Source organism: Triticum dicoccoides, chromosome 7A (genome assembly GCF_002162155.2).
Source record: "Triticum dicoccoides isolate Atlit2015 ecotype Zavitan chromosome 7A, WEW_v2.0, whole genome shotgun sequence".
Taxonomy (NCBI): domain Eukaryota; kingdom Viridiplantae; phylum Streptophyta; class Magnoliopsida; order Poales; family Poaceae; genus Triticum; species Triticum dicoccoides.
The window spans coordinates 631556584-631570142 of record NC_041392.1 but is presented as its reverse complement, the minus strand read 5'-3'; the positions used below and the strand labels follow the sequence as shown (position 1 = coordinate 631570142).

Here is a 13559-nt window from a genome sequence, read left to right as displayed (position 1 = left end):
TCGTCTAAATAAGTAAATAATGACACCGATATAGATCTTGTTGAGGACCCCCATCCAAGCCATAGGAAAGAAAGCCACTGGAGTGCGACGCTCAAAGCAAAAGTAAGTAATAGGGAAACAAGGTTCTATTAGGCTTGCAGGGCTGCTGCTCTTTGAAAGACGAGGTCTACTGGAAGAGGCGGGTCGGGCAAGTTGAGTACTCAGATTCGGCGCTTGCTTGACATCTCTCTTTGAATCTGAAACCTGACATGACCATTGATTCCACCTCCATTGCCGGAAAGGATAACGATGGATCTTTAGCTAGCTCATAGGCAGAGGAAAGGTATACGTTAACAGATAAGGAAAAGTGGATCCGCTACCAAATACGTTGTGGAGCCGTGTTCTCCAGTGAGGAATGAGAACCTTTCCGGGGGCAAGGGTGGGCTTTAGCTGAGAATCAAAAGTACGGTTCCCCAGAAACACATTCCCTTTCAAGCTGAGCTGAGACGTATCCGGCACCTTTACTTGGTCCAGTGCTGCCTCCGGCACTTCTTTCTCTTTCTTGTGCGAACAAACTAGAACCTGCCAGCCCAGCCCTATCTTCCGAATCAGAATGGACTAGTGATTTTGATCTATTGCCAGAGCCCTATTCTTATGATGGAAAGATCCGTGCTCACATAGCTGTCAGAAAGTTTTACTTGCATCTATTTCAACTAGACGTGAGGTCTCTCCACGGCAACAACGAGGAGGAGGAGATCCACATTTAGAGGGCGAGGGGTTCGAAACTCGGGGAGGTCACATATGGTTGTGGAAGAAGAGCTTGTACGGGCTCCGAGGTCAAAGAAATTCGACAAGTTCTTGGTCGATCGATACCTTTCCATCCCGGGGCAGATCTCCAGATCCGATACGAGTGTAGATACTTTACTCCCTTCTTCCTCAGTGAGTAACGTATAATGTCTAGAACAAAGGAAGTGAGTCTAGCTCCACTCCGAGGGACAAGACGGAAATCTTCTACCGATGCCAACTGCAAGGCGTGCTTTCCTATGAACCGATTCTTAGACTACAGATCTCATCCCAACGATCTACTTGTACGAAAGAAAGAGAGATGATCTACTTGCAGCTACTGTTTGTTACCGCGGAACATCTGCTACCAATACCAAGAAATACCAATACGGACTTCTTGTTCCAATCGAAACGAGCAAACCTGGGGAAGATAGCAAGATTAGCAGAACGGGAACCCCCCATGGGGAAGGGCTCTGAGACGCACCACAGAGCCCGTAGCAGCTACTTTTAAGGTTTATCGCCCATCGGCCCAGAAATCCATAGAAAGACGATTGAGATTAGTGAATGGCATCGATCTGAAGTTAATAGAATCTCTAGCGTCTCTTTGTTCGTAACAAATGAGTAACTTAACTACTAATGTGACGAATAGTGCCAGGCGTAGTGTATCACTGGAATTCGATCAGTCTGTTGGAAAGGGATCACTCTCTGATTCTGCTTCAAGTCCTGTGCGTGCCTGTTTCGAAGAATGCTATTCGCTCTAGTGTCCTGTGCCTGTTTCAAAGAATGCTATTCGCTCTAGTGGAAAAAGTAGCGATTTATGGCCATGATCCTGACCCGAACCCTCAAATGATGACGAACGGCTGACTTCACGTAGAACCCGTTATGCCAATCTGGATTCCACATCTGCTACAAGAAAATCGTCTTGAAAGATTGCAAATCAAGCATTCGTCCTTAGGTCGAGGATTGGATTACCGCAGTTCCTGAAAGATATCGTGCCAACAGAAAGATCTCGTTCCCGTAGATTCCGTTCGTTCCAGCAATCGTGCCGGAACTCACTGATCCATTCAAAGGATTTCTTTACCCGATGGCCAAAGGACCGATATCTTCTTCTCACGCCTAGCAAAGATCGAGTTCTGTTCTCACTTCACTTAATGAGCCTATTTCTCTGTTTTTATACCCGTTTAGATAGATGGGCTCTAAGGGAGAAGTGGCGCACTTTCTCGAGCTATCTAAGCATCCAGGGAAGTGATTCCACAAGCTAGAGAGATTCTCCTCTTTTCTTTTTCAGAGTTGAGCTCAGGCTAAGGCCAAGCATGGATCAATGTTTGTCAAATCATTCTCTGTTGAGTTGAGTCCTCGCCGAAGGTGTCGTGCCGTATAGTACTTCTCCGGTTATAGGTGATAGGTGCATGGCTTCCGCTCATAAAGAATGAGTGAGACCGGCGCTCAATCAATCAGCCACCAGTAGAGGATAAAGGAAAAAGGGGTTCATCAATGAGAGGCGCATGCGATTCTGTATTGGCCAACTCTTTCTAACTATCACTAGGCCGGATACTCCGATTCTCTGTGGACGATTTCCTTCTCTCTCGTTCAATGCCCTTTGGTCTCGAGGATCACCATTTGGTGGGGTTGGGGTCACACCCGAAGTCGTATTGGAGAATTGAGCGGAACTACTTCCATGTGCACTCTTTTCTCGGGTCAGGAAGCCCTGTTTTTGAAGCAGGAAGACCTCTTCGTCATCATTATTGGGGTATGGGCCCTAAATCATTGGAAAAGACGGTTTTATTTAGGGAATTGACACGATATCGCCTCCTTCTGTACTAACAAGGGAATGGATGAGTTCACTTAAGAAGCAGGCCTGGCCGGTACTAAAACAGAGAAGTCAGCTCAGGTTTCATCTCATCTAAGCAGCAGCCAAGCGATGATTCTGGAATCGTGCCATGCTTGACAGTTGGACTTCTCGCCATACATAGAAATGAACTGCTGATGAGCTAGCTATCCCCGATATGATCTGGTACTAGACTTCACACATGTTGCCATCGTATAATCGGAGAATCAACGCTGCTGTCTACCTTCGGAAAGCAAAATAGATGATTTTCGATACTAGGATGACTACTCCCGAGGCCTGTTTTAACTAAAGAATTTACAGGTGGCCCGGTCGGTAAACTATTCCCGAGAGAGGAGAAGCAGAAACATCAATCTGTATTTTCGTATCATATTCCAGCAGCTCCAATGCCTTAGAGCGGGATCTTATCTTCCTAGAAAGAAATGAGTGTTGCACACGGATAGCCAGCTACTCCTTATGAATGGGATGCATGCATATTTCAATTCATGAACTGAAGCTCGTAGAAATCCTTCCTATCCGCCTAGTTACCTATCCGGACTTGTTTCGTAGAAATCCTACCTTGCTTTTAGGCGGAGAAAGACTATTTTTTAGTTTCTTCGGTGCAAAAGTGCCGTAGGCAAGTCCATTTCATATAGCTGCAAAAGTTAGCAAGTCCTTTTTCCCTAAGGAAACTCGATTTCCAATGAAAAAAGTGCGGATCACTATGGGTCAAAAGTAGTGTTTTTCTAGTTTACCTCAAAAATGCATGTTTTGAGAGCAATATTTTTCGATCAAGTCCTAATCACTTAGCTGTAAAAGTAGGCTTTTTTCATCTCCCGAAACCCAGGCCCTCTCCCCAAAACTCCACACCAAGCCTTTAGATACGCAAATATGAGCTTGCCTTGGCTTTATTGCCCTTATCGGATGGAAGTTACGGATGAGAAATGACGTATCTTACGTATCGAATCTCAAGTAACGGATGAGAATTGACGTATTCAAAGTGGAAAGAACGAATATCGATTCTCGTGGATGAACGGAGGAAATGGGAACTTGGTCTTTGCACTCTTCTTTCGGGGGGGTTATCCCATGACATGAAAAAGACCAATCAAAAACTTCTGCAAGTTAATCCCTACTATCAATGTCATTCAGGAAACTTACACACCAAATGATGCCACAGAAGAGATTGCAGTACAAGAAGAAGAAGAAATCCCACAGGATCAGGACTCCCCTCCAAATGAGTATCTCATGCATATTTCGGCTCATGCAGTTTCAGGGCAGGTCACTGCTGGCACATTTTCAGTCAAGGTCACTGTTGGTGGACAAACAGGCATTGCCCTTATTGATACCGGCAGTTCAAGTACATTCATTGATTTGTATTTAGCAGTTACAACCACTTGCCATATCCAAAAGAAAAAATCGGCTAAAATAGCTGTGGCTGGGGGAGGCCAACTTACATCTGGGGCAATCATAGCAGACACTGCATTCTGCTTCTTGGTTTTCCAAAGGTCCGGAGGAGCGGAAGAGTTTCTAGTCGAGAAGGGTCGGGCATTAGCAAATCCTTCAATCCCAACTCTTGAAAAGAAGAAACCAATTTTAAGGCATCTCCTCCCCTCGGTGCATATTATCATATAGAAAGAAACGTTGCTATTCCGTTGCGTCTTAGACATTTCACTGATGCGGGGCGGGGAATCGAGTCTATTCAGGAGTGCATTTCCCTAGCGGACGAGGTGATTTATGCAAGATCTTGTCAAATTGATTGATTTAGCTGGCGACGAAAAAGAGCACGAAATGCTACTCGAAAACGCGTATAGTAAGTAGTCTTCGTCGATGGGACCTCCAGTGTATGCGTTACGAGGCAACTAGCATTTTGTCATTAAAGTTCGTGAAAGAATGTTTCGTTGGAAAAACCAACGCCGATCTAAAACTAAGTCTTCCTTTCAAAAGTGAGCGAGCAGAGCTGAAAAAGATGGAGTTACCTGGAGATGAGATTTCTTTCTACGGATATGAAGGATAGAAATATGCTATTTGCTGCTATTCCATCTATTTGTGCATCAAGTCCGAAGAAGATCTCAATCTATAATGAAGAAATGATAGTAGCTCGTTGTTTTATAAGGTTTCTCATATTCAGTCGGAAGAGTTTAGGTAAGACTTTCAAAGAAACTCTCGACGGGAGAATCGAGTCTATTCAGGAAGAATTGCAGCAATTCTTCAATCCTAACGAAGTAATTCGGGAGGAATCCAATGAACAACAACGATTACTTAGGATCAGCTTGCGAATTTGCAGCACCGTAGTAGAATCATTACCAACGGCACGCTGTGCGCCTAAGTGCGAAAAGACAGTGCAAGCTTTGTTATGCCGAAACCTAAATGTAAAGTCAGCAACACTTCTAAATGCCACTTCTTCCCGCCGCATCCGTCTTCAGGACGATATAGTCACAGGTTTTCACTTTTCAGTGAGTGAAAGATTTGTATCCGGGTCTACGTTCAAAGCTTCTACCATAGACCTAATTCGAGAAGGCTTGATAGTCCTAAGAAAGGTGAGGGTGGGGGGTTCTATTTAGGAAGAATAAGAAGAATCTCATTCATGTGTTCATGCTAACAGAAGAGCGGATCCAATACACATAAGACTTTTTTTCAGGAAATTCCTAATGTAACTGATGAATTTGGGATGTCATGCCCCACAAGTTAGTTGCCCAAGCGCTCCCTAGGAGGGCAGTCTACCACAAGATAGAGTTTGAGCCTGGAGCCAAAGCCCCAACCCCTCCATTTTAGGTTTTTCTCAGGAAAGAATTTCAGGAAGTCATATCGGCCAGATAAGCCTTACGTATCTCTTGACTATTGCTTGAAACAAGCGTTGAAGCAATGGAAAGAAGCGAACGGTTAAGCTAATGCAGCAAGAAAAGGGATGCAGCAAGTGTCCAAAAATCGGATATGCCCGGTGAAAATTAGAAACAAGGCTGAGGAAGGATTTCGTACTGCCACAATGCTCTTGATAGAAGGAAGCATGAATACCGAAGGCCTACCTAGTTGAAATAGGAACAGCTATGGAAGTCCTCGGCCAAACGAATATTTCACGGAAAGCCGACAAGGGATTTTCTTAATAACTGGGCGCTTTGATTCTTTGGAACAACTCGATGAATTTAGTAGATCTTTTTAGGAGGCCTTCCATGACCATAGATCGAACCTATCCCATTTTGACAGTACGATGGTTAGCTGTTCACGGATTAGCTGTACTGGAATGACAACACATATGAGAATCTGTACACGATACAGAATAACGACACGACACGCAATCTTATGACTACAGTATGGCCTTCATCTTTGACAGCAATCATGACAGGCCGCGGTATTAGCATTAGAGAAAGGAAAGGACTTGAGGTCCGTCCACCTACAACTAATAAAGTTCCGCCTTTGGGGACTACTACAACAGATAGGCATTTGAAGGACCAAACCACCTACTGAGGACTTTGACACCCAGCCCTTAAGAAGCAGAATCTACAACTTTGGGATACGTATTTACAGACTGCAAAAGATAGATACAATGCTGTTACCCACCATGCATGCAAATCTTAGTTCTATGGACTACTAGTACCAGGAACGTCATCTACTACTGCGAAACTCCCGGGGGACGCTTTTCTAACTGGTTTAGCCTCTAGAGTGGGGAGGAAGAACACCCTCTAGACCAGGATAACTTACTAATTCAATTGACAAAGCGTCCTATTTGCTAGATTTCTAGTCGTTAGCTCTTAGTGAAGACGAATTGCTATCATCTGCGGGCGGCCCTCATTATTGAATTTATCCGCCTTCGATGCAACCAAATTCACTATTGACTTACGAGTTTATGCATGCTTCATTCCTATATCGGCATGTATTATCCGTAGGCTGGTTGTGAGACATCTTCCTCTTAGTGCTACAAATGGCTTCTTCCTTAGTTCTTTATAGCTCTTTCACCTCTTTTAGACTCTTTGCAATGTTTAGTGCGGGGAACTCTACACTATTGTACTCAGATGCTATTCCTTCAAGAAAGTATCGGAAAGCAAAAAGGGACTCATTCACCGTATCGCGTCCAATACAGCTATGCCACAAGTTGACCTAACCAACTGGTAAACAAAACCCAAGTTAACGGATCGACCTAGGAATAGGATGAATAGAACCATTGAATCGTCACCCAATGGAGCAGAGAGCCTTCCTTTAAGAAAGAAATAACTCCCTACAACAACCGTGTTTCGAAACTCGATTCATTATCATACGAGAAATTGCATGAAAAGAACCTTCATTCCTACAGAGAGGTTGAAGCTAAGTTTCAAGACCTAGTACGGGCAAAGCGCAGTTCAAAACCGAAAGGATCAAAGAAAAGGGAATATCACGAAGGTAAGCACATTCTATTTTTCTTAATTGACAAAGCAAAGGGAGTTATCAACCCTTTTTTCCGAAACCCTATAACGGCTAGTTCCCAATGCTCGGCTTCCTACCTCCTCTAACAAAATCAAAGGTAATATCCTCCGTTTTCCAAGAAGATAAGTTCTACGGCAAAGGATGTCAACGGAACAGTTTCGGCAAAGGCAAAGCCCGGGAGAAATCCAATAGCGTATGGCGATAATGTCATCCCCACCGAATCCTCCTCTTCAAAGCATTTTATTGCAAGGGCCTATCGCGAAAGAACTCAAGCCAATACTTTTTCATTTTCATGTAGTAGATCCTAGGAAACATACGTACGAGATATTTACAGCCCTTCTTCGGCAAGGGTATCCGGTAAAAGGAGGACGGTTCCTAATCTTTTGATCGGCAAAGGGTTCGATGCATTAGTTTTCGACTATGAACGAGTCAATCAGCTAGATCTACTTGCGGCAAACGGCACCTTCCTTTCCCAGCCAATGGTACGTAAGGCAATGGTTGTTATTGAAGTTCAGATCAGGGAATACCCTAGGTTTCGGCTTTTTCCATGGTTCCGTAACGGTAGGTTTCGGCTCCTCGCTACATCCCTTCCGCTCCTACTAAGGACGCTGCTGAACCGATAGAATTTGCCGAGCGAGCACAACCATAACTTATGGTATCTGACCAGTGTTAAGCATTAGCCATCCAGGGAATGAAACTATGCGACTACCTGTGCTGTCACACGGCTCCATTTATCGAAGAAAGGGATAACTGCCATTAAGGCAATGAAATTGACGAGGAAGAGTCAGGAGTTTGGCTGCGCCAAAGCAGAGGAACGGAGGGAAGCAGCCACCGCTGCACGGGTCCTGCGCATTATCAAAACCAGGCAATGTAGTCAATGAACAAAAGTTTCGTTTACCACTGGGGTTCTTCATATGCACAGTTAGCTCAGGTAACGTCCAGAGGTGTTAATACAAAGCAAGAATTGGATTCTAAGTATTGCCATTTCGTGTTCAGAAGTCTGAAGCACATCATTTGCGGGAAGCAGCGAGGAAGAAAAGCGTACCGTATTGACGGTAGTGCAGAATGATCTCCGTCATGATATCGTACGTATCTCCAGAGCACGAACGTATGGTATACAACCGAGTTGCCCGACGTCGGACACAACAAACTTTCGAGCACCCTGTTCATTTAGCCTCTTAATCGATGGAAAGAAAATAGAGGTCTGCAGCAAACAAGAGCAAGCGACACTAAACTACAGTAGTGATAAATTGGCGGAACCTTCTGATAAAATGACAGATTGGAAACCAACACGTCCAGAAAGTCTGAAGGATAAGGCTTCTCTCATCCAAAGAACGCTACTGAAGGCGAAAGATACTCCAAAATATGTCATTGGATCCAGCTGCAACAATGAAGAGCGCCGTCTTGAAGAAATCACTTGCTGCTTCCTCCACCATGTTCTCTAGTATCTGGTCTTTTCGAAGTAGCTTATTAGCTGATAAGCACTAGCTGAGGCATCTAGCTGATGAGGTAATCTCTTCATATAATACCAACCAAGTTGGTTGTTGTTACTACATGCTGCGAGCATTTGGGAAAATGACAGAAACATAAAATGGGTTTCTAGCTGCATAAGCACAATTATACAGAAAGCAGTCTCCTTTATTCGTATCTGGGGAAAGGGTTGGTTCTCCAAATTCTCTTTAAAGAATGTTAAAGCAGTACTGTAATTTTCTGGTGAAATGGAAAGTGGTTGCTACCATATTGTTTGTAGTGATTACATCATAATCCTCATCTTCAAAGCAAGGCTATCCACCAGGGCTTCCAATGCTAGGCTAACCTCGGCAAAGAACCCAAGGGATTTGCAAATTCTTGAATCGATAGACTTTCGTACAACGGCAAACAAACAGACGCGATAGAGGGTTTTACGCTACTTCACAGTCAGCAGCAAGAGTGGATGGTATAACTCTAGCCAGCAGGCGGGAGGGAACGAAGCTCTTTCCTGATCTTGAGCTAGAATCCCTGACGTTGGTTGATTTAGCTGTGGTGTAGCTTAGGATCTTAAAGCTATGCAACTGGGTTGATCCCTATCGATGGAATGGAGCTTATCAACTCATGAATAGCATGGATCGCCTTCTACTATACCGGGCTAAGGTGCAACAATGGAAGCATACCATGGATAATCCAGAGATACATCCTACCTATGCCGAGAGCACAAAGATCAAGCTAAGTAAACAGGTCTAGTTAAAGCCCACTGGAGTAAGGAAAATACAATAGGTTGCTTTTTTTCCCACCATACCTGGCAATGATTGGTATCCCTTGATATGTTAACACAAACTAACCAGTTGTCCCTTCCCCTAGAGGGGTTTCCTATATGGATTCGTTCCCCTGAGCATCTTCCATGAATTGACGTATATGAGCGTAGTTATTAGGTACGCCGGGAGCTGGATTCTATCCCCGGGGATAGTGATTGATGGCATAGAGTTTTGATAGAAAACTCGTATCAAAATCATACCAAAAGAAAGTCTCGATTCGAGGAACGGAATACAGGTCCATGATAGAACACAGACCGGTAAGAGAAAGGAAAGTAAGCATAGTCTTCATTGAACCGGAAGAACAATTAGATTTTCCGTCAACAAAGTAACGCTGTGCAAACTCATCTGATCCCTGTTTGGGACTTCTTCTTCATGTCACGAGCCGGAATCGAACCAGCGCTTTCCAGATGCATGGTCCGGATAGATACCTATTAGATCGCGACTTTGATTTCTCAGTTCAAGAGGAGACCTCCCTACATCTGCGGGCTGGCGGTCCTGCCGGCCAGCCGACACAAAATCCAATTCGAGTTTGAAATACGGAGCCAGAAAGAGTTTTTCAATTCAATACGGAGCCTGAAAGAGTTTATAAATACAATACGGAGCCTTAAAGAGTTTATAAATACAATACGGAGCCTGAAAGAGTTTTTCAATTCAATACGGAGCCTGAAATAGTTCAATTAAAGATCAAATGGCGCAAAAGAGTTTGCTTAGAAGGGAAAATACCAAAACCGCATATAAAAAGACATAAAAAAATGAACATACATAGGTACCATAGGCAAAAGCGGCTGGCTGCTAAAATAATTCAAATGCATTTGATAAAACATTTGCATTTGGTAAAACATCTGCATTTGAGAGAAGTGAAAGTAATCCATATTTGCATTTGCGGCGACTAAATCCGGAATCTGAGAATAAGGGTTTGGATTAGGGGGAGGAGGGGAATTTATTGATTCCTCCACCTCCATGTAGTTCGAACTCACACTTTCTACGCTAAAAGCCGGCCCATTGACCGAGTTTGGGTATGACGACGAAGGGTTAAATTCCACAATCATTCCGTCCATGGAATCAGGGATAAAAAAAGGATCCATCGTGACCCCCCATCTTTTTAAGCTCTGCTCCCAAACTAAAGAGAAAGGAAAGGAGACTGATCTTGACGTCGGTGTCGGTTTTTCCAACGAAACGAATAAGTTTTGGATTGAGATTTCACATAAGCATTGCACAATGATCCGCATTAGGCGGGGAGCAGCAATGATACCGCTGGCCGGGAATAAGTACCTATCCCTCTACTACTGACGATGTTTTTCGTTCTATTGACATCCTGCGTCGAGCCGATGTTTCATTGATCGATACCGGGCACATCCATCACATCAACTATTTCACTTTTCATACGCATTTATTGACGGACCGGTAAACTAGACCCGAAAAACTCCTATTTTTAAAACGAAAGACCCATCACAAAATTATGGCGCAACGCTATGACGAGCGTTCTCACAGGCCGGCACCTCGATGCATCCGTCTCAAGAGTTGTACACCTTACATGTGCTTCACGCCACAATCTCTCACTTTCTGCTCCTCCATCTGTCTCCATCATATAATCGATCTCACCTCTCATGTCTGAGTGAAAAAACCATATTTGTTAGTATATATCAAGGCCGAGAGGACACGTTCCTCTCATGTCGAGATTAGTATTAGGGACCCTTAGTATTATTAACCGGTTACTATACGTACATGCAGTGAGACAATCAATCTATGCTCTCATTCACATTTCATTCTAGCACTGACGACTCCAGCCCTATCTATCCCTAGAAGCAAATGGACCCTAGAAGCAAATGGAGTAAGTCCGATGGAACACTCGGATTGGAAAAGATAATTATACTTATAGGCATGGATGAAAAAAAAGCTTGGAAACTAGTTCAAATCGAACTCAAAAGCAACTAGGCAATCCAACTTCCATTGAAGCAGCTTCCCTGGAACTAGCTGCCATTGTATCGGTTGGTGCCATTTCTTCTCTTGGAGGCAGGGCAATAGATTAAGATTAGGCGGTAAGCGAAGGAACTGTAGGGCTTAGGGCTGCGGGTGAGCGCAACTTCAATAGGTCGAGGGGAGGAAGAGAAGAAAAAGCAGCTATTTCACCTGGTGTCGTAATAACCACTGTTTTCGGGTTTGAAGGCATAAGCGCAGCAGAGATCTTCTTTCATTTAAGAAGAAGCCACCGTAAAGAAGAGGAAACAAGGCGTTTAAGGGACACCGACTCCCATTATTTTCTCCAGGCCTGCTTTGGCTAAATCGACGGAGGCTTAGCTTATTATGTTTCGGGCGTTTAGCTAGCTTAGAGAATAAAGAAATCTATCTCTAAAGGGGGAGCGGTACGACTATTTTAGGTTAGAGGAAGGTTGAAGAGAGAATAGCTAAAATAGCCAGTCGGGTAGGCAAGTGCGGGTGGCTGTGGTCAAAGTGAATATGTCTTGTTTCGGTTAGCGGTTTCGGCTCTCCGGCACCGAAGTAAACTCTTTCTATTGCGGGGCCTATGGAGTTTGGGGATGAGTGCTGACACTTTACTGTGCAACATTCCTGTTTCTTTCATTCCCCTTACTAGATCAAAGAGGGCATATGTGGGGTTTGAAGATGCCTGGACCTTACCACCTTATTCTAATAGCCCGCATCAATGCCTCTGCCCAGAACATAGGAGCCCCCTGGGTTCAAGATCTCATATCAATTTTCAACTGCTGGGAAAGAATTGGGGTGCGGCAGGAAGAAATGGAATTCTCAATAAAAGTATAAACAGGTCTTCCCCACTGCTGCATAGAATCTGAGCTGGGTGGAATTGAAGTTCGGTTTCGATCAAGACACCCCTGCCTACTTACCTTAAAAAAACGACTAATGATCAACCGATCACAGAGGTCCTTTTCCAGCAACTTCAAATCAGAAAGCCCCGACTCCCATAAAGAATGCTTGCAGATCTTTCTTTTTATTACGATGACGATATGGACCTCATTACTGTCTCATTTTCTTATATTTATATAAGTTCTTTTTTTTTTGGATTCGACATAACAAGAACAGAATCACGCTCTGTAGGATTTGAACCTACGACATTGGGTTTTGGAGACACACGTTCTACCGAACTGAACTAAGAGCGCTTTCCGGGAGATAAAGCAGTAAAGAAAAGGATGATTTTTGTACCGCATGCATATAGAAAAATGAAACTCTGAATTTTGTCCAATTTGAATCGATCTCAATTGATCCCTCGTTACTGCCCATAGGAGAAGTAATAGGTAGGGATGACAGGATTTGAACCCCTGCCTTGTTTTCCACATCATAATTTATTCCTCCATCTATATACAACTTTCTTGTCATTTCTTCTTTTTGGTTTCATATAATAAATGATATACATCTGAAACCCAACCTAACGTATAAAGAATGAATATTTATCGGTAATGCTCAGGAAGAAAGAAGGGGTCATCTTTTTGATTTTTATTCCACCCTCATGTACCCTTCTTTGCATTTTTTCTAAAGCCTGTTCAACCTCATATCACCTAGAACAAGTCATGGACTTCTTCAATGAAAGAAAGTCTCATGGAAACGTTTTCAATGAAATAAGAACCATACAAAATAGATTTCTTGATCTTTTTATTTAGGAAAACGGATTTTTTCGCAGTTTTTTCTTTTATCCTAAAGATATGCAGAACGAGTGTATTATGAAATGTTCGTTGTCTAGCTTTGCATACATCGCTACTTAATCGTTTAGTGGTTATCGATGAAATTACTTCACCATAGAGAAAATATTATTGAAGTTTATATATATATATATTATTGGTTGCTTTTGTTTATGTCCAATTGGAAAAGTTGATCTTCTAAATTCATATGTTTAGCCTAAAGTACATAACTTGTGTTCCTCCCTAGTTCTTGCAAAGCCACCTAATCAAGCCTCACCTCATTTGTAGTTATAACATGTTCAGCTGAAAGCAAACTCCAAATAAAATTGGTTTACTATTAGTAACACATATACTTTTTTACCTTAGCTCTTTCTTTATTGTTCATTGAGCAGTTCAAATGCTTTGATTGCTTATCAGATAAGAGGTAAAAATATTCTTCATTCGTTTATTTTGTTAATTCCAAATTGCATTCAAATCCATTCTTTCTCATAACTTGAGAATATGTACAGCGCAGAACAGAAAAGAAGGCTGATTTGATGAGTTGTAGGGGCGGACCCACTTCCACTGATTTCTTGCGGGAAGGTTCTATAAGGGAAGAAGAATCAGAGCTATGACCTGGTAACCTTGATTTCTTTC

At 43.1% G+C, this 13559-nt stretch overlaps 1 protein-coding gene and 1 non-coding gene across 2 annotated transcripts; one reads left to right on the top strand and one right to left on the bottom strand.

Moving 5' to 3' along the window:
- The first annotated feature begins 3740 nt into the window (after nt 1-3740).
- On the top strand, nt 3741-5230 carry LOC119328106 (ATP synthase protein MI25-like). Its single transcript, XM_037601140.1, has one exon. The coding sequence runs from the start codon at nt 4570-4572 to the stop codon at nt 5146-5148; it is 579 nt and encodes a 192-aa protein (XP_037457037.1). The 5' UTR covers nt 3741-4569; the 3' UTR covers nt 5149-5230.
- A 7103-nt stretch (nt 5231-12333) lies between these two features.
- Nucleotides 12334-12407, bottom strand: TRNAW-CCA. Its single transcript has one exon. It is a non-coding gene; the product is annotated as a tRNA-Trp (tRNA).
- Between the last annotated feature and the right edge of the window lie 1152 nt (nt 12408-13559).